Source organism: Rhamphochromis longiceps, linkage group LG6, assembly GCF_057381845.1.
Source record: "Rhamphochromis longiceps isolate RC_006_pf linkage group LG6, R_longiceps_female_GT1.1, whole genome shotgun sequence".
NCBI classification, from domain to species: domain Eukaryota; kingdom Metazoa; phylum Chordata; class Actinopteri; order Cichliformes; family Cichlidae; genus Rhamphochromis; species Rhamphochromis longiceps.
In genome coordinates this window covers 39,974,805-39,995,236 of record NC_140562.1, presented here as the reverse complement: position 1 = coordinate 39,995,236, position 20,432 = coordinate 39,974,805, and the positions used below count along the sequence as shown (strand labels likewise).

Genomic DNA, 20,432 nt, shown 5'->3' with positions numbered 1-20,432 from the left:
CTATCAAATTTAGATTTTGGACTTATAAAGGTAATGCCCCCAATTTTTTGGTTACAACAGGGTAATGGTGGGGCAATGATAATTGCATGATTGCATGATGATAATTTTCAGATCAAATTTTCATAATGAGGTAATTACAGGGAAAAATATTCATGCCGTACTTGAAATTGTTTCAAGGTCAGAAGATGTCAGTAGTAACCATATTAAACAATAGATTTTAATGCTCACAAATTTTAAGTTTTGCCATTTCAGTTCTTTCAAAATTAATGGGATAATGTTAACCCAAATTTCTCATGAGAATATTTTGGGGACAATGTTAACAGGAGAGAAACCGTGATTAAAAACAAAAAAAAAAAAAACCCAAAACTTGTTGATACCAACGTATTACCCTATTTTACCATATTAAGACTAATCCAAGCTGTGACCTCTTTTTTTTCTCATTCCTTTTCCTCTAATTTTCCAGTCTCATAAATAAACATACCCTGGATTGTTTCTGGGTGAGATCAGTACCCCAAAGGCAATTCATTCATGAAGGCAACCACCAGATTAGTCACATACTCTGGTCACATGTATCCCTGCTCTTTGATGAGGGCTATCTTGTGATAGACACAAACAGATCATCTCTGTTTTTAGGACGTCAAGTGAGGGACTGCTGTTTCCCTCATGATTTCAGACTCCAGTGCTCCTCTTCTTCTCTTCTTCTTTTTCTTCATGTGTCTGTGAACTTGTGCCAGGCCATGTGAAGATCACACTGGAGTGAAAGGGTGGGATAGGGATTTTTTTTTTTTTTTTATGAAAAGCTATTGAGGTCAGGGAATGGGGAAAGTAGAGCAAAACCATGGTGATTACTTCTTGAAAATCCAAGACATCTTTTGGGATAGAGCTATGCATTTTTTAAAACGAAAAACCATGTGCTTAAAACAACACCAAAGCAGTTGAAGTGGGCTGTGAAGATTTGAAGTTATAAATTGTTTCGTTGCCTTAGCGGAACAAATGGTTCACAGGTTCACCAAAAAAAAAAAAATTCTTCATAAAAATATAAAAGCGCTACTGTTAATGTTTATAATGTGGTTTTAACCATATCAGTGACACTAGACTACGGTTTATTAAGTATGAGAGTGACTTTGCCAGTTTTATAAGCTGAAATATCTCAACAACTACACTGTTGTGTGATTTGGTAGAGGCACTCTTCCTTTGAATCCTTCCAACTTTCATTATGCCTGGATTTGATTCAGACAATACTATCCCCCAGAGGAGAAATCCTAATGACACCTGTGTAATCTTTTAAATGTCTCTGACTGTTGGGTAGATTGTCACAAAATCTGCTGCAAACATGCACAGTGAATTTGGCAGCTCTCTAATTTTTCATCAGCACCATCTTCAAATCAACTTGTAAAAAACCTGTGGCATTCCCATCAGCTCAGCCAGACTTTTTTTGGGGTAATTAGCAAATGTTAGCACACCCATAACTAAACTGATATGGTGAACTGAGTAAACATTAACTGATTTATGAATGCAACAAAACACACTTTAAATAACTTCAATGACACTGTTTATTTATCACCACTTGGTCTGTGTATGTATATGTGTGTGCAATTCTTTGCGCCTCACCATCTTTGATGTTCATATGTACTGTATTTGTGTATGCCTTCCCTGTATGATTGCAAAACCCTTCAATATCTTGCAGTGATAGCCCTCTGTCCTGTACATGATCAAATGTTCTGTTAGTAAAAATACACAACAGGCCAAAACAACTCAACTGGTTCTTTGCTACACACAGCAAGGCCCAGCACCTGTAAGTGGTGAAAAGTAACAATCAAATAAGATCAACTTAATTCTTGGTTCATGTGAAGGGGTTTTCTGAAGCACTCTCCCTTCACTTTAATCATCTTGATTTTGTAGCACTTGGTTTTATTAGATTGAATGACGATATGAGGTGTAGAAACTAACCAATGGTTACACAGTTTTCAGAAAAAAGTATATTGTATGCGTATATATATATATAGTTATATATATAGATTTATATTCATTTATAAGCTTTTAAAATAGCACAGTAAACACTTTGCACACATGATAAAAACCACTGAATGTGTCTGATTGTTTATGTATAGGCCAATGGCATCAAGGGAACCACACCCTCATCAAAGGAAATTTTACTTTCTCTGCAGTCAGTCAGCTCAGGAAGGAACATCAGAACTGTTACTACTTCAGAAATGAGAACATTCATTTGTGTGTGTATGTGTGTGCGTGTGTGCGTGTGTGTACGTGTGTGTGGTTTTTTTTATATAGATAAACTGAACATGAGGCTAATGAGCTTCTTTTTCTACGCAGTACTTTTGTTCAGAGCTCCTTCCTGAAGTGGCTTATCTGGAAAGATGATTGAACTCAGCGCTAGACCACATGTTCCTGTCTGTAATTGCAAGTTGGAATATTTTAGAGTTTGCACACTTTAACCACACAGAAAGAACAACAGAAACAAAAAAGAGAAGTTATATAAAGACAGTCAAGTTAAAAACCAGAGATACAGAATTTATAATACTTCACATTTTCTCTGCTTGCCCCTCTTTACCATGATTTTTTTTCATACCTGTACAACATCTGCTCTCTCTCTCTCTCTCTCTCCTCTAATTGTCTCTCACTTTCACTCTGGCAGTTTGTCTCCTTCCCGCAACACAGTCTCTGTACAGCTGGCTTAGTGGTGACCATAGAAATAGCTAAAGGGTTCCGTGTGACGTTGGTTGAAGTTTGTACAGAAACATTTGTTTTTTTTTCTTTTGTTTTTTTTCTTTATGTAAACAGGCACACACAAATTTCTAGAGGCTAACTCTTCAGTCAACAAAAACACCTTCTTGACTTAACCGTTCCCTCATCATCACACATGATTTGTATTCCTCTGTTTGTTTCAGTTCCTTTCCTCTGTCTGCTGATGACATTGTAATTTTCACATGGTCAAGAGTTTCGGCCCCGGTCTCAGTCCTGCTGAGAGAAATAAGGCCTTGGATTGCTCTTTTGATATCTAGAGGTTTACAGCTACTCAGTTTTTATTTCTCCTTTCCTCCCTCAGCAGACACAGCCAAGGCTTCGTTACAGTTCGCCACCCAAGATAATGAAGTTTAACCAAGGTTGCTGTTGTCCAGGTTGCCGTTTGTTTAGTTTTATTTCGCTGTCTCCAGCATCAGTGTTGGTCTAGTAAAGGAATTCACGCTGTCTCCGACAGATCCACATGGAATGAGCTAGCAAATCCTTTTGCGGGCTGAAAAGACAGAGAACACACTCGTTAAGACAAATGACACCCTTTCCCTCGAGGCTTTTTAGTGACACAGGCGGCTCGAAATACTATCTCTTGAAGGATACGTGCCACAAAGGACTCTCTGTGAAGTTATTTATACACCCTAGAGGCTGGTTCTCACAGCATAATTGTAAAACTAATTTGGGAATTGGGTAAAAACATGTCTATCAGTGAAGATAAATGCTCCAAAATTTGGTGGCTACATGATGCATGCGTAGAAAATACACAGAGCACTAATTGATTCATTAATTATCTATAAATGGATCATTAAACATTTATAAATACTTTATCAAGACAACCCTGGTGATCAGAGTATTGCCATAGCAGCATAAGATGCTATTTTTAAAAGTAGAATATATTGCCTATTGTTTAATAAAGTCTCAGCTTCTGGGACTATTCTGATAGCCTATTTTCTTACAGAATGATGAACAGCAAAACCTTTGCTGTGGCACAGCGGGTCCATTTATTTCAACTGATAAGAAAAAATGGAGGTAACATCAAAAAAGTAAATTGAAATAAAATAAAGTTGTGAGTTTTGGACTGAGCGAATATGGAGCACATTTATCCTAACCCTGCAAGGCAGACGAGATGAGCAGACACACAGGCAGCTATATTTGGAGCAAAACAAGCTCTAGCACCTAAAGGCTAAATACCAATTATTTTTCACACAGACCTGATGTGCAAGAAGAAGATTGCTTGCCTCTGTTAAGTCACAAACAAGAAAAAAGCAGGTTATGGTGCTCATCGTTTACCTGAGAGACAGCCCACAGTCAGCATGCAGTATCATGGAGGGTGGTGGTTAACATGATGGTGACTTGACTGGAAATGACTTCTCTACTGAATGTGTATATCAAATCCATTCTCTACTCTTAGAGCTAATAGAATATTCATGTAATGTGGGAGCCTGGAAAGCAATTGAAGGTGCTAAGAAGTGTCCAGCCATCCTTTTTTTCCCCTTGCTTTCCTTAGAAATGCAAACTGGAAACTGAAGTCTCAATTTTAGTGGTTCAGTGATTATCAATATGTTGCTTTTGCCAAATTAAACTTACTTTATACTGCAATAGTTTCCTGCCTTCTTGCAGAAAACTTGTGTACGTGACATTGCCAACTGAAATATTTTGACCTCATTGTTGACAGCCCATCTCACCCACTCTTATTTATGTCATGTATTGATCCACAAGCAAGCAAGTATAGATACTCAACAGTTCCTTTGTAGAACAAAATGGACTTCAGTCCTTGTGAAGAAGAAGCAGCAGCGTGGGTTGTGTTTCACCTTTTGAGCTATTCAGTAAGGAAGTCATCATGCTCGAGCAAAACCAATGTTGAGCAAATGGAAAAAGATGTCCTCTACATCATGAGATGATCTGTCTTTTGTTTTCTCTTTGCATGCTCCAATCACACAATGTAGATATGTGGAAACATGACGTGTGCTTGTTTTGACAACCTTTACTTATATGAGCATCAGATAAAAAGGATTTTGAGGGGAGAATTTGGAAAAAAGGAAAAAGAAAGGGGCAACAGCAAATTAACACAAGTCCAATTCATTTTTTTATTATTACTTTAGAATAAGTCACATAATTACAAGCAGCATTTAGGGTTAGGGTGAGGTTGATTAAAAATTTAAGTGTCTTTTGGAGAAGGACAGTTAGAAATAGTTTACATTTTACAATTGATAAAATTAATGATAATTTACAAAAAAAAAAACAAAATCAAAAAACTTAACAGAACGATATAACAAAAGATAAAGCCGTAATTTTAAACTCCTTAATAAAAGAAGAAATAAAAGTTGATGAACATCATTAAAAAAGTCCAGATCAGAATCAAGAGGCAGATTCATTGTCCCCTCCTTTAGTATCTGTACTGGACCAGACCAAAGTCATAGGGTCCCAGGGACCTTTCATACTGATACTCACAGAGAAAGGTGGGTTTGTATGGTAGGGTCCCCCTATCATACTCTTTCCTCTCTAGCGTGCTGGAGCTGTACTGCTGTTGCTGCTGATGGAGATGATGGTGAAGGCTGTGGTGTGACTGTGACCTTTGGCCGTCCTTGCCAAAGGTGGAGAATGACCTATCGTTGGACGAGGCAGTGGACGAGGTCATGGTGAGTTGGTCGGAGAGGTTGACAGAGGAGGGTACCTCAGTGTCGGGCAGTGTGGCATCCATGCCGGGGACATGCAGATTGCTACGGTAGTCCGGCCCCTGACGCCCATCTGATGGCACAAAGGATGGCATCCAGCAGCGGTCAGAGTGACCCAGGGCCTTGCACTCTTCTGTACAGTTGGAGAACAGGTCAGTGCCTATAGAGAGTATTCAGAGACAGGATGCCAAGTGCAAATGAAGAAAGCACAAATGGAAAGCCAGAAATGTTGATGGAGGACAATAAGTAAGAAAAAAGGAATGGGGTCATGATAAAAGAAGCAGTATAAATATTTGGAGTGGAAAGGGGAGATGGAGGGAGAGATGAGTGAAAGAAGAAGAGAGAACACAAGTTAGCAATCATTTTCCAATGTCGCAAGCAGAAAAAGTGCTGCAAAAGCTATTCATCAAAGAGACAAGGCCAACATTGATGAAGCGAATTGTTTGTTTTCTTCCTCACCCCATTCATTCCGAATGAAATGTGCAATCAAAGTGATGTGGTGTTGAGAAAACATTTCAACCCCCCCACCCCCCGACATCAACATCCTCAGTCTCACAATTGATTTTGAAACACCAGGAGACAAAATGTGAATCTATATTCCTTCGTCTGTACACAAAAAACGATAATTATGTTAAGAAATGTGCCACAAAACCAACAAAATAGTCACTGGCTACATAACCACACTCTAATGTCAATCATCCCTATACCAACCGACAAAGTGTGTAATTGGCACACAGCTTCTGCCAAAAACAAAAGACCACATAAAAAAGATCAAATCAACATCTGAAATGATATAATAGAATGTCAAACACACTCACGCATAAACCCCAAGCATGAAGGAAGTACCAGTTGTGTTAATTAAACTGTCTCTGTGTCAGAGTGTGTGTGTGCTCATGTGCATAGTGGATTGTAGTTTTCCTGGCTCTCCAGTGAAATCTGGATGGTTTAGGAAAGCCTTCAAATGACGCGATAGAAGCAGGAGATGATCGGTTTTGGGTGAGAAGAGGAAAGAGATCTGTTTCATAAGGAAAGGGAAAAAAAAGAGCAAGGGAAAGAAAGTGGGCGATAATTCCCTGTGGCTGAGTGGGTTTCAGATCTATTCTACTGATCCATTCAACTGATAGTGTCTCTATTGCTCCATTACTAACACTACACATGTACACACACAAACAAAATAATGTTAGAGAAAAAGCAGAGAAGCTAGACTCTTTTCATATTTTTTGAGAGGGTAGGGGTGTGTGGGAGAGTCTGTATAGTCAGTAGTGATCAGTGCAGTCATGTCAACGAATAAATGTGTTAATATTATCTGCCATCTACAGAGCATGTTTTTTTCTGCCATTTCCACAACCTGTCATGGATTACAGATCATTTGAACCTATACATTCTTTTCTAAAAGACGAGAACTGAGTACAGAAGAAAGTATCCATAAGGTTCATATTGTTAGTTAAGTTTTGTTTGTTCTGTCTGGTAGATTGCAACTGCTTTGCTGTTTGTTATATTTCAGTATCATGACAATTTACAAATAAATAAATAAATAAACAAAATGAAGTTGCCCTGTTTCCATGTGTTCAATATAATGATCTGAGCAATCATCAGCAACAAAAGGTACAACCTGCACTTTCTGAACTTATTTTGGTGACCTCGCAGGCTATATGCATACTTGCAGATGTTAGTCAAGGCAAAAAAGCACTTGTACCTCCTTCTCATGTTTATCAAATTAAAATAAATTAATTGTAGTTCTAGTTAATGTTCTTCTGAACAATGCTAGACTAAATCTTAAGTGCACAAATAATGCAATAAAGCTGAATCCCTTGTTGTGGAGACAGAATACAGTATCTTTCATCATCTGGAAAGTATTATGTAGGCTTAATGCATTAATAATAAAGCTGAGATTTAGGTAGGGTTTTTTTGTCTATCATTTTTATGTTAAGTGGGATAACTGGTTTCACTGTTTATGGATGCATTTATTTATTTATGTATTTATTTATTGAACTGCAACTAAGGTAATCCTTGAAAATACTGAAGACGGGGAAAAAGGCTAAAAAATGATGAGATGAGAACAGCCAGTAAACGGTTACGTATTTCGAAATAACCTTAAAATTAATTAAATCTAATTCGATGCAAATTATTAAACATACAACAAAAACATTATTGTAGTTTTGACTCTGTTGTGTTATACATCGCCAGTTATTTTAATAGTAAATATTGACCACTGCACATGTAAATAACACAGCAATATCAGTCTTTATATTGTCAGAACTACCACTACAACAGATCCCATTTCCTTCTATTTGTGCGCGTCGTGTGGATCTAATCTTGCTAATTCATACCTCATGGGGAGCGAGAGAGGCACAAGACTGTGCAGTGACCAGAGAGCTAGAGACAACAAGGGCCAAACAGACTGGGGGGACTCACAGATTTCAGAAAAAGAGACAGCAGGCGGGTGAAACGGCAAGACTGCAGGAACCATAAGGAACGAGAGGGGAAACCTGGGCAATCACAGATGGAAAGAGCAATGGCCAGAAAAGACAAGGGAGACCCAAACCTTACAGATGGAGATGGGAAAAGGGCTAGAGAGAGGTGGGCTGAGTTGGAGGCTGGCTTTGATTTACCAGAAACAGCGTTACAAATGTCCAATTAAACATTAGCTTTTATGTGCTTCAACCCTATTTCACAAATATTTTTTAAACATTCATTCAGATGCCACTTTTCTAATTCTAATTATTCAAGGCTGTGTGGAGCAGCTGCCTTATCTGAGTTTAAATAGTTTAAAATAGATATGTGTTAGAGCTGACAAGTTCTTTGTTTAGTATTTTACCTTACATATTTTGTTTGGTTACGAAAGATTTAAAGTCATGAGATATGTTTTTAGTTTGTATACACTGTCTGGTTTGATTGCCCCATGAGTAAGCACAAGTCACAGGTTTTTGCTGCCAAAGGGTGCATTTGTTTTTTATCATAGAAGGGATGTGGCTCAGTGGCAGCACAAACCGATCCGATGGAGAAGAAAATGAAAAATCTCTCAATTCCATCAGGACTAGTCCAGGAAAAGCTGCTCCAGGAGATATTTGTAATGCTGATTCCATTTTTGAGTGGCGTTTACTTCAATTTACCCTCCAATTCACCCCAAGAACTAATGTATATTTATGGTGTCTTTAAAGGCTGGGTGCATATAAATTATGGTATTTCTGTTAATTCCCACTTTTATATTTGCCCTTTAACCTTTTGGTGGACTATTCAGAAATGTCTCTTCTCACACGTGAAGGGCGTTGACCTCAGGCCACTTCCTGTCATTTCTGAGGTATTGTGTGGATAAAGAAATTGGGTGTCATAATGCATACATATATACATTCTTAAATGTATAAACAAACGAGCAGGAAGACTGAAGCACAGGTGCGTAAACCAGACATATATTTGGCAGAAACCACATGGTACCCACACCTGCATACCAATAAAAAGTTAATACTGAAGGATTATAAGAGAAAAGGTTTGTTTGTTCCGTATTTCTCATTTCTCAGTTCGCACTGTACTCTGGAGAGGATGTAAAAATATAGTCTGCTCTGCACTGTTTACCATATATCAGGCTGAAAGTCGTGTTACAGCTTCCGAAATGCTCAGTGATTTTTTGCCTGCCAACTCACTCTTGAAAAACTGACAACGTGAACATATATGTTTGCAAACACACATACATGCTTGAAATACTCCATTAATACAGCGATATGTAAATTTACACGAGCAAACAGACAGGGCATGCATACATGACACCAAGTAGCTGTTGATCCCCGTGAAGCACCTTTTCCTCCTCAGGCAGGAAGAAAAACAACAACCAAAACAGTGACTGGCAATGACAGGCCCTGCCAGCAGCCCTATCTCTCATTGTGACCTCATCAGGCAGGAAGAACACACATACGCACTCTCACATGCACATGCAGGAGACAATGTAAACGATGCTACACAATAAAAACCTGATCTACTTGCTAATAAGCAATCAGCACTTCTGTTCTTTTTTCTTTTCCTTTTCCCCCCCATTACAACTCTGCATGTTTCTGAAATCCCTTGTTGGTGTGATTTGACTAATTGCGCTGTCTGACATACATCCAGCAACAGCGAGCAGGGAAATGAAGGAAAACAATTTCTCAGGAAAACACGAGCCTCTAGTTTGAATTCATTTTGTGGGTTTACACTTAGATTTGCAGTCTCTCATTCTCTATTAGTCCCTATGAGTTTCTTTCCTTTCGTCCTCTGTCTCTCATTATTTTCTGTCACATGTAATTCTCCTTCTTTCCTCTCCTTGCCTGTTGCTTTTTCTCTCCTTATTTTGTTTTCTCCACCCTTAAAAAAAGAGCACTCTTGTTCCCCCAGGTGGAGGGTGTCTTCTATCCATACCTCTGTTTTTCATCTTGTCCTCCACTGCTCCAGAGAGAATACAGACACAAAACATCAATATTTGGACAGCAGCAGCGTACGGCAGGGGAGTAGCAGAGCTTCCTTACATGAGTTGGCCAGAGAGGTTGTGATGAGTAAACCAGAGACCTCCCAGGGCTAAAACAGAACAAGATGGCTCTCACAATTCTAGACGTAATGACAGACAGAAAAGAATGTTCCTAGCTACCATTTTCAATGTTTGTTAGGCAGCAACTACGCTGGGATGGAGAGCCAAGATGGCCCCTCCTGTAACAGTCACTGCTTGATTAAGTGCAAAGGGACAGTTTGTATGATTTGGACCTTTGTTGAATGCCAAGAATTACAGTGTACAGTTCTTTGACAAAAGAACTTCTGACAGCATCGTTCTACAAAATTTTGATTTATTACTACTTAGCTTTTCTTTTCTTATTTCTGGCCTTCAGATGTTATTATAAAATTGCACTCAGAGACTGTTGTTTCTAATATTTTACCTAATCTATGTATTGTGACGTCCTACTCTTTTTTTAATAGGTTTATTCAGGCAAGCTAGACCAGATGTTCAGTGACATTCATTTTCTGGAGAGAAAATGGCCAAAGCATGTTTATGACTCCCCCAGAGTTTGCAAATAGTCTTACGGCCTTACCTTTTACTTCGAAATTTTCAAGGCCTCATGTGAGGAAACATTCAGTTTATTCAAAAGCTATACCCTATTTATACTGAAGAGGGTATTCATCAAGGTGCTAAAGTTGTTTGAGTGTATTAGTAATCACTGCAGGACATGTTCCTATTGTGGTTTCTTTTTCACACAGAGAATCCTCTTCCATCTACCTTAGCCATGTTACAAAGAGGTCATTCAAAATGGAAACTGTTTAAGTGCTTCCACAGAGATAAGAAAGACATCTTGCAGGAATCTGAGCAATCTCGTCAATTAGTTAATCAAACTGATTGCCAGAATTCTCTTTTATCTTTCTCTGCTCTGATTTGTATTGACTATTTTTGAATTCAACAAATGAGTCGTGTTAGTAGAAGAGATGCCATGTCTGCCTATTTCAGGTAGAATGCAAAGTAATTTTTTAATGAGAAAATGTTTATTTTTTTCATTCTGTTTCCTGCAGAAGATTTTGCAGCGAGCTCTTTTCAAATTCTTCCAATTCAAAGGCAATAAGTGTGGATCTACACAATGAGTTCACCAAACTTCCATCATGCCATCTTCGTTCAGAGGTTGCACATTTACGAAAGTATTCTGCTGTCATTGTTTCTTGTTAAAATAGCCGTTCCTTAAGAGCAGTGATTTTAAGCAAAAAATTGCTAAACATTTGCTGATTCCAGTGTTGTTGCTTGTTTTATACGATAGTAAACTACATATCCTTTGGACTGGTGGTCAAGACAAACAAGCAATTATGTAACAATATTTTTAGGCATTAAACCATTTAGAGCTTTGAAATGATTTCAGTCAGAAATTAAACTAAATAAATGATGAAAAACATGATGCACAGCCAACTGATGACACAATAATTGTTAGTTGCAGCCTTTGTCTGGTGTTACTATTTTAACTACGGACTTGAAAAGGTTTTCATGAGTGAAAGCTTTTCGGTTATGACTGTTTGCCTTTTGTTTGTCATTTTCACCTAAGCAAAGGAAATGTCTTCCGAATGCATTTGTGTATTTTCTTCCCCTCAACTCCTTTTCGTTCGAGTTTCCTTTATGCAAGCTTTTAAACGAAAACTTGAGATGTTCTCTTAATCATCTCACAGATTGCATTTGTTTGTTTATGACATTCTTTTGGCATAAATCTATATTTCTATGCAAACCATTTGCCCTTTAGTGTCTGGGACAATGAGAGAAGGTGGTATCAAAACACTGTGTGCTAAATTCCTCTGACAGCTTACTGACATGGGAAACTGCAACACTGTGGCCGCCACTAATTCATAATCAGCCATCTAATACACCGTTGCCACAGTGATTTAATTGTCTCATTTGTCACGGCTGTTGTTCTCACCATAACAAACGTCATGATAATGATCATTTCCAGTCTCCCACCCGTCACGCAGTCTTCCACAGCTGATCGAATGTTTCTGTGAAGCCAATTTTTTTTCCTGATGAATATTTTATCCTCTCTTAAGTGTCACCTTTTTTTCTTACGTTCACTCACTCCTGTTGTCACCTCCAATTTAGATGATGGGAGAGCAGTGTATAATTTGGGAAAAAGAAGTCTTGGGCTATAAAAGGTGTGGCAGTCAGTCAATAGTGCTTCAGCTGTTGATGAACCAGTGCCTCACTGCAGACACGCTGCTTTGAGAAAAAGCCATTTGCCCACTTTTTAAAGGTATCTGGTGGCTCTCAGGCAGTGTCCTTTTGATTTAAAACCACGTCAGGAGACTTATTTTCTAAAGTGTCAGCCGAGCGGCCGAGCGGAAAGCTAAGGCAGGTGTAGTTGATGATATGCCAACTGGAAATGGTTTTCCCTTGATTTGAAATATTCTGAGGTGCACAAAAAAGGAGAGTGTGCTGTGCGGTCCCATGAGGAAACCTTGCCTCTAACCCTCCTTTGATAATTGCTATGCAAAGGATCTAGAAATGAATTACTGATCAGCCGAGTGTTGCGGAGAGCCAACGTGTGGGGGAGACAGAATGAAGGATGAGACCCTGCCACAAACCCAAGAAAAGAATATGTGTGTGTCAGGCAAACGCATGCACACACAGAACACAAGCATATGAAGTGTTATCTAGGCATAGTCATGTCAAACACACAAATATATATGCATATTTGTGTGTGCGTGTGTGTGTGTGTGTGTGTGTGTGTGTGTGTGTGTGTGTGTGTGTGTGTGTGTGTGTGTGTGTGTGTGTGTGTGTTCACAGCCAAACATATGGTTGTGAACACAGGTTCTCAAGAAACACATAAAAGTACATCAGGTCAGTACAAAGTCATCATGGCTCAGGCTTTGGCAGTCTGGCTTTCTACTCGCACTAAACACAAAACTCATACAGGAAACAGCACATAATAACACAACTAAACTTACAGAAGCTCGCAATCCACATAAGACAACCAACAGCATTCCTGTCCCTGTATATTATTAAGTAACACAGAGAAAAACAGAGACACAAATGAGCAGTATGTACACCTATATAGAGAAAATATATATATATGGCAAAGTGCCAACTGCTTTCCTCTTAAACTGAATCTCATTTAAGCTTCACACAGCACCATCTCAAAGGAGAAAGCCGTTTCAATACAGACATCATCACTGAGCCTTGTGTTCTACACAGCACACACACAAGCAGATTCAATACAGGTATCATGTATACACCTACATATTAAATCAGACAATGGTATACCTTTACACCTACACAGACACACACTCCATCTGGTTTTGTTTACAGAAGTCTGAGAAACTCAAATGTCCCTCTTTCCAAAATACCAGTCGTGTGATATTACCTCCCATGGAGTGTTAAGCTGTTCCCTTCTAAATCCAACATGCGGACCAAATGTTGGTTTCCTGGTATGAAATACAGAGTACAGCACCAACTGTGTACACTCCCAGACCAGTGCCAAATGAGGTTTCTAGGAGCCAAATAAAGCTGAAGAAACATGTTACCGATTCAAAAATGTAGGTCTGTAACTATACTAGCAAATCGTCACAAAGGAATTCAAGACAATTTTCCACATAAAATAAGTGATAAAGTACAGTCTCAGACTTGTCCAGGATCATGTTAGGACTTATTCCTTTCTGATATCTTGAGACATATATCACATACTTATACATCCAATGTTCCTTGTTGTCTTTTTTTTTTTTTTTAATCTGATCTGCTGGTTAACATTGGGCAAAATTCTTGAATAACAGCGAAATGCTACATGCATTCCAACAAGAGGTGTATGTTTAAGCAAACCCATTAATCATTTCACAAGGGTTTTTTCTGATAAAAAAATAAGGGAGTTTTGGATTTCTTCCAATTCTGTAGTTCAGTCTCGCACAGTTTGACCTTCCCAGCCTGTTTCATGAGCGAGGGCAGAGAGTGACACTACCACTGCTGCATACTGGCTCTCTATTTTGGCTTCGTTCATTAACAATGTCAAACACAGGAGAGCCTAATGAGGGACCATTCACTATCCTACAACACCTATCTGATCTTTTCTATTTGTATTCTCAGCATTGATATGATATTTGGCTGGCTCCCGTCTAGACAGGGGTCTTACACGCGTCGTGTGGAACAATCCCTCAGAAGGAAAGGGCAGTTCAATATGAAATGAGATTTTGTATTGCTCCACTTTTTGCCTGACTCCACTTTGATCAATAAACAGGTAAAAACCTAATAGAATTTTAGATAGAACAAGGCTAGCCTTATGATAAGACCCAAAGACATGTCTAAAGAAATCTGCATTGTTTTAAAGTGTAAAAGAGAAATGAGTGAGTAAACAGACCTGAAATATGAGTGTAGGTGGGGAAATGTTACCTAATCCTGATATTTTACCTTTATTTTAGCTGCAAAAGCTACAAAAAAAAATGCAAAAGGTACTAATATTTTTTGATAAGCAGAATCTATACATCAAAGGTACTACAACACCCCAAGTGTAATGCTGATTGAAATGCTTCTCATTATATCAATTTAGCTTTAATGCCTTTCATTTCACTTCAGTGAGGATATTGATTTGTGCCACCAAAGCACTATAGGCCTCACACTGCCTTAGTGCCATTTACTGTCCTTTCAGCACCACTTCATGCTGAAACAGCAGCAGACTTAAAACGAGAGAAGTCGGAATGCAAGGAAGGAAGGAAGAAAGAGAAGAGATTTCCCCCCAAATTTCCCTCCTTTTCACCCGGCTGTGAAATGTAATCAACACCTCTGGGGCCCAGTTCGTGCCAGCAAGCAACCTCGGAGTCTAGGCCTTCGCACTCTCTCAAATTAAGGAAATTAAAAGTCACCGGTCCGCACCAACAATTCAGCTTTATCCCATTCACAATAACAAACACACACTATTGAAACAGATCAGGGTAGGGTGTGTGAGGGCTAATATGTTGGTGTAATTATGTGGGGTAACTCACCGGCTGAATGACCCCGGTTTGTGGCATCGTGGTCACTGTCACCCTGTTCGCTGTCACCGTGACCACTGTCTTTGGAGCTAACAATATCTGCTTCTTGAAATGCCGAACTAAAAGAGGCAGTGGGGAGGGCAGAGAGTTGAGGTATGAAAATAGTAATAGGGCAGAAGGAGAGAGGTTGAGACAGGGAAGCAGGAGACGAAGAGAGAAGCCAGGATTAAAAGGGAAAGGAGAAGGAATGGGAGAGTCAGAAATCAACACCACATTAATATAGTCACGGTGGCCATCAAGAGTCTAAATTGGATGTTACACATGGCATGTAATGAAATCCAGCATTACAGCTTTAATAGACGCTACTCCGTCAGTTATGGGACTGATGCCAAATTGAAGATGAGTGTTATGGATACACTGGGAACAGTGTAGCCTCTCAAAGCCACAATTAAGGATGCAGAATATATGGGATTCACACTGATGGTTGTAATATTCATTTTTATAGACATATGAATAGGTTGTGGCTCCATGAGGCATATTGAATGTTACAGGTCTTCTGATGGTGGATTGTGTGTGGCTCTTTAGGCTCTGTGATTTGGAGATGTTTCAGTGTCTGTGCATGTGTCGCTAAATGTGTGCTTTTCACTACCTGTTGACACGTCTGGGTCTGTCCACAAGATAGCTGAGTTCTGCTCGTTGGTGTTTTGTCTAGAAAACCCACAGACAACATTGGTCACATGTGATGCCGAATAAACAGAGGAGAGAGACATATGTTTCAAAATAAGAGAAGCATTTAAAAACATATATGGATACACTTGATGTCAACGTGTAACTGTGTAGAATAAGTTGTGGCTATGTGAGGCGGGGTACCGACGGTGCGCGCATCCACTTGGTGAGTGAGTGGGCGAGAGGAGACGAGAGTAGGGGAGAGTAGGTTAGGGAGGCGATTGAATGCGTAAATGATTGAGCCGCGCGATGCTGAAACTGAACAACCTTTGTTCACCGTGCTGCCGTGCTGGGTTGTGCACGGAATACTTAACGCGCAGAAAAGGCAAGGCTGTGACTGGCTGTCTGGCTCCAGTCCAGCCAAACCGCAATCAACAAAAAGCCCCAACTCCACAGCTCCGCTGGCAGAACGCACAGACTGAGCACATCAAGTCTATTGAAGCCGCTGGTCTCATATCTTCTTATAGATTCTTATATTTGCCACGCAAACTTTATAACCTCCTGGGGACATGTGCAGTATTTTGTTTATTTATTTTTTAAAAGATCCACTGTTAGGGAAAGATTCTGGCGTTGCTAAACCAGCAGAGCGAAACGCTCTCCGGGCGATTTTTTTTTTTGCACATTATAGTGCTTTATTGATTACATACTCCCTTCTGTGTAATTTAAAAAAAATACATTCGTTTGAATGACCAATATAAGTTCCACAACTCTCCAACGTGTAGCCTAAAATTCATTAATTATTAAAATACTTTTGTAAAATTCACAAATTACACTGTTGGCCCTTAAGTGGGAACTGGTTAATAAATCAAATTAAATCGTTTTTACTGAATAAAGAATAAACATTAAATAAAACACGTTTTTCAACTTGGTGGTCTAAAGAAATTGGCAAGTAAAGAAAAATATCTGGCGCACTCAACTTCTTCGCACGACGTAAAGGGTGATCTAACAGCAATCTGTTACCAAAAAAAAAAAAAAAAAAAAAAAAAAAAAAGGACTACCAGATTTAAAAACTGACATGTCCAATCACCATTAAGCATGACAGCGGTTAAAGGCCACTAAGCACAACAGCCAATGGCACATTCCTTTATAAGTCTTTTGAGAGAGTTTGACATTAGAACAGCTTGCCATGCCTAAAAACTGGGTTAACTGTTGAAATTGGGGTTTTGTGCTCTTTTGATGCAGCTCAAAATGTAGCCCAGAGAGACTGCTAATGCTGATTCAGGCCTCTCTTACCTCATTAGACAGGATACTGCCATTAGATATGATGTCCGGCTGTTGGTCACTGTAACCAGTGACTATGGCGCCGCAGGGGTTGGTGTGATCTGTGTCAGTGCTGCGAGAGGGGCTGCATGGTTTCAGAAACATCAGATCCGTTTTGGCAGATTCCGGTGTCAGACACACCTGGTAGCAGTAGGAATTCTGGTTTTGGTGATGGTGGGAGCCGAACCCCCCTCCTACGCCGCCTACACCAGACTCCTCCACGGGCACCTGCCCCACGGGCCCGACTCCTGACGTTACATTGGTGCTCTGAACTAACATGATGTCGGATTTACTTAGCTTTTTCTGTTTACGGCCACGAGCCTGCCTGCTGCAGCACGAGCCACAGCACAGGCAGCAGTCACCAGCAAGCAGGCACGTGTATATGTTGAGCTTCTTGTCCTTTTGGCAGCGCACGGCCAGCACGATCATGGCCAGTAGGAAGATAAAAGAAACAGAGCCCAGGGCAATGATGAGAATTAGGGTGAGGTCAAGGGAGGTCTCTTTTGTCTTGGAAGCTGAGCCGCGATCGACACCGCGGCCTTCATTCACGCTGTCCACTAAAATTACACTCACACTGGCAGAGGAGGACAGAGGTGGCTGCCCGTGGTCCCTCACTTCGATCAGCAGGTCATAGTAGCCCTGGGGATCCCGTTTGGGAGATATCCTGCGGGCTGTTCGTAGTTCCCCTGTCCTCCAGTCCATGCGGAACATTCCCATCTCGTTGCCCCGTAGGATGCTATATGACAGGCGTGCGTTCTCTCCATCATCTGCATCCATGGCCACAATGCGCGTCACTAGATAGCCTGGTTCCGCAGAGCGTGGCAGGTGCTCTTTGGCTGTGCCGTTTTTGCCGATAGGGGCTATCACAGTAGGAGCGTTGTCATTTTGGTCAACTATGATCACATTTACAGTAGCGTTAGAGAAGAGCTCGGGAGCACCTGAGTCCTTAGCCTGGACCATGAAACTGAACTCCTTCAGCTGCTCATAATCAAAAGAGCGTAGTGCGTAAAGGTAGCCAGTGTCCTGATTTATTGACACATATGTGTCCACGGACATGCCCTGTATGTCACACTCCAATATGGAGTAGGTTATAAGAGCATTTTGTCCTACATCGGGGTCCAAAGCGCTCACGGCGTGAATGAAAGCACCGGGCACGTTATTCTCAGTCACATATACATCATAAACAGCCTGCGTAAATCGGGGCGCGTTGTCATTCTCGTCGGAGACGTGCACTTTAATTGACTTGCTGGTAGCCAGGGAAGGCTGACCTTTGTCTTTAGCCACCACGGTTATGGTGTATGAATCTGTGTTCTCCCTGTCCAACGGTCCGTCTGTCACAATGGTGTAATAGTTTTTAAAGGAAGATTTCAGCTTAAAAGGAACATCCCCTAAAATTTCACAGCTCATTTGTCCATTCTCATCAGAATCCCTGTCCGAGACGCTAAAAAGTGCGATCACGGTGCCCGGGGCGTCCTGCTCGCTCACAGATTCAGTCACAGTGCTGAAACCGATCTCTGGTGTGTTGTCGTTCACGTCCACGAGTTTGACAAGCACTTTGCAGTGCGCGGGGACCGCATTAGCTCCCAGATCTTTAGCCTGAACATAGATCTGGTGCGTGACACTCTCTTCATAGTCCACCTCACCCGCTACCTCTATCCTACCTGTTCTGGCATCAATGTTGAATAATTCCTTTATCCGCGGTGTGTTATGATTGCTGAAAGAATAAACGATCTCTCCGTTTTGTCCCTCATCAACATCAGTAGCATTGAGCTGAATCACGAGAGTGCCCACGGGTGAGTTTTCCCGCAGATTAACCGTGTACACGGACTGGTCAAACGTGGGCGCGTTGTCGTTAGAGTCCAGAACTTTAACGACCAAGAGAGCTGTCCCGGTCCGCTGCGGGATGCCCCCATCCACAGCCGTCAGCACATAGCGGTGCACTGCCTGCTGCTCTCTGTCCAGCGGTTTCTCCAATACCAGCTCCGCAAACTTGTTCCCGTCGCTCTGTGTTTGCACGTCAAGGTAAAAATAGTTGTTATTCGTTATGGCATATGTACTGAGCGCGTTTGTGCCAACGTCAGGGTCGAAGGCGTTCTCCACCGGGAAACGGGTCCCGGGAATAGCGCTTTCCGAGATTTCCACAGAAATGTCTGTTTCAGGAAATCTGGGTGGATTGTCGTTGATATCCATCACCTCAATCTCCACACGAAAGAGCTCCAATGGATTTTCCAGAAACACCTCCAGGTGCAATAGGCACTGGGTGGTCTGCTTACAAATTTGTTCCCGGTCAATTTTTTCCTTCACCACGAGCGCACCGTTCTCTAAGTTCACCTCCAGATAAGGTGTCCGTGAACTAGGCACAGTCTGAAAGTGGCGAGCGGAAAGTTTGGTAATGTCCAGCCCCAAATCCTCTGCAATATTCCCAACCACAGAGCCCGGTTCCTGCTCCTCTGGCACCGTGTAGCGTAGCTGAGAGGCAGCTCCATCCAGAGTGGAGAGCAGGAATATTAACCAAATCATCTCCTCTGCCTCTGTCCAAGTGCACTTCAAAACGGAAAAAAATAAATGTTATTCCCTCTTCTCACAAGAAATGAGCATTTCCCATTTTCTCTGTCCGTAAAAGGGCAGTGAAATAAACAGCAACAAGGCTGCACGACTTTGAAATTCCTCTCCTCTGCCTCAGGTCAGTGGAACATTGTGTCGTTTCAGCTGTGAGAAGCACAGCCATTTGATCCGAGCTTCTCTGTTTTAATCAATTCAGCACCGGTCTGTGAGTTTTGGCGTCAGCGCAAACATTGCAGGCTGGAGCCAGGACGCATAGCCAACTCATAGCCTCTGCACAGAACAGACTGCCCCTTCTTCACAGAAAAAAAGTCACAAAACAAAACAGGAAATTCCACACCAGCAGAGAAAGAACGCAAAAAGTCCTATTTATGCACAACCGAAATCAGCAACAAATATAACTTCTAAAGAAAGCCTGGCGAATAACACGACTTTCTCCCTATCTTTCTCTATGAGGATGTAATCACTGCGCCTAAGCGCTCAAAGCGGATGATGTTCACAGCTCGGCTTCTGTAAAGCAAGTGTGAGCAGCGAGGTTGGTTTTGCGCACAGCTCCTTTCCCCACCAGCCAATGATATTCTCAAACAGCGGGTGTGATGGCACCTGATTGGGGCTCCGCAACGCCAGCCAGAGAACACATCGGACCCTCATAACAAAACCAGTTAAGTGCCGCTGCGCTCCTCTCCTCTCCTCCCCTCTTTCCTCCAGGCCCAGCCTCAGTTGTAGCAGGGAAATTAAATGTTTTACACATCCAGTGAATTAAGAAAGTTGAATAATAGTGGGTGCTAGTTGGCGTTGGCGGGGCTGTGTAGATAAAACTGAAGCTTCCGTCGAAATAGTGGATTTTTTGAAAAGTTTTTTTTAACCTTATTCGTATTACTATCATGAGGATTCCTTTTTTGTTCCAATATAACAAATATCTCACAACTTGTTAGATGAAGAGCCATGACCCTCGTGTGGCTGTCCTTGACGCAATTATTTCAACAGTTTGCTATTAAAGCGCTGCTCTGATAGCAAAGCATG

At 40.9% G+C, this 20,432-nt stretch overlaps 1 protein-coding gene across 3 annotated transcripts; it reads right to left on the bottom strand.

Annotated features, from left to right (window-relative positions):
* Positions 1-2,744: 2,744 nt before the first annotated feature.
* pcdh10a (protocadherin 10a) lies at positions 2,745-19,942 on the bottom strand. Of its 3 annotated transcripts, XM_085410718.1 has the most exons (5): positions 16,821-19,941; positions 15,511-15,569; positions 14,874-14,980; positions 5,203-5,586; positions 2,745-3,253 (listed from the first exon to the last, which is right to left on the bottom strand). In XM_085410718.1, exons 1-5 carry the CDS (start codon positions 19,365-19,367, stop codon positions 3,234-3,236), a joined length of 3,117 nt encoding a protein of 1,038 aa, XP_085266844.1. In that variant the 5' UTR covers positions 19,368-19,941; the 3' UTR covers positions 2,745-3,233. The 3 variants fall into 3 exon arrangements, with proteins under 3 accessions (XP_085266844.1, XP_085266845.1, XP_085266843.1); XM_085410719.1 differs by lacking the exon at positions 5,203-5,586 and having other exon boundaries at positions 16,821-19,942; XM_085410717.1 differs by lacking the exon at positions 2,745-3,253 and having other exon boundaries at positions 3,276-5,586.
* Between the last annotated feature and the right edge of the window lie 490 nt (positions 19,943-20,432).

Excerpts from the sequence above, each read along its gene's own strand:
- pcdh10a (XM_085410717.1), bottom strand. The coding sequence starts at position 19,367 with ATGATTTGGTTAATATTCCTGCTCTCCACTCTGGATGGAGCTGCCTCT. Across the intron at positions 15,570-16,820 it reads GCAGTATCCTGTCTAATGAG|ACAAAACACCAACGAGCAGA; the intron begins GTAAGAGAGGCC and ends TGGGTTTTCTAG. Across the intron at positions 14,981-15,510 it reads AGACCCAGACGTGTCAACAG|TTCGGCATTTCAAGAAGCAG; the intron begins GTAGTGAAAAGC and ends TGCCTCTTTTAG.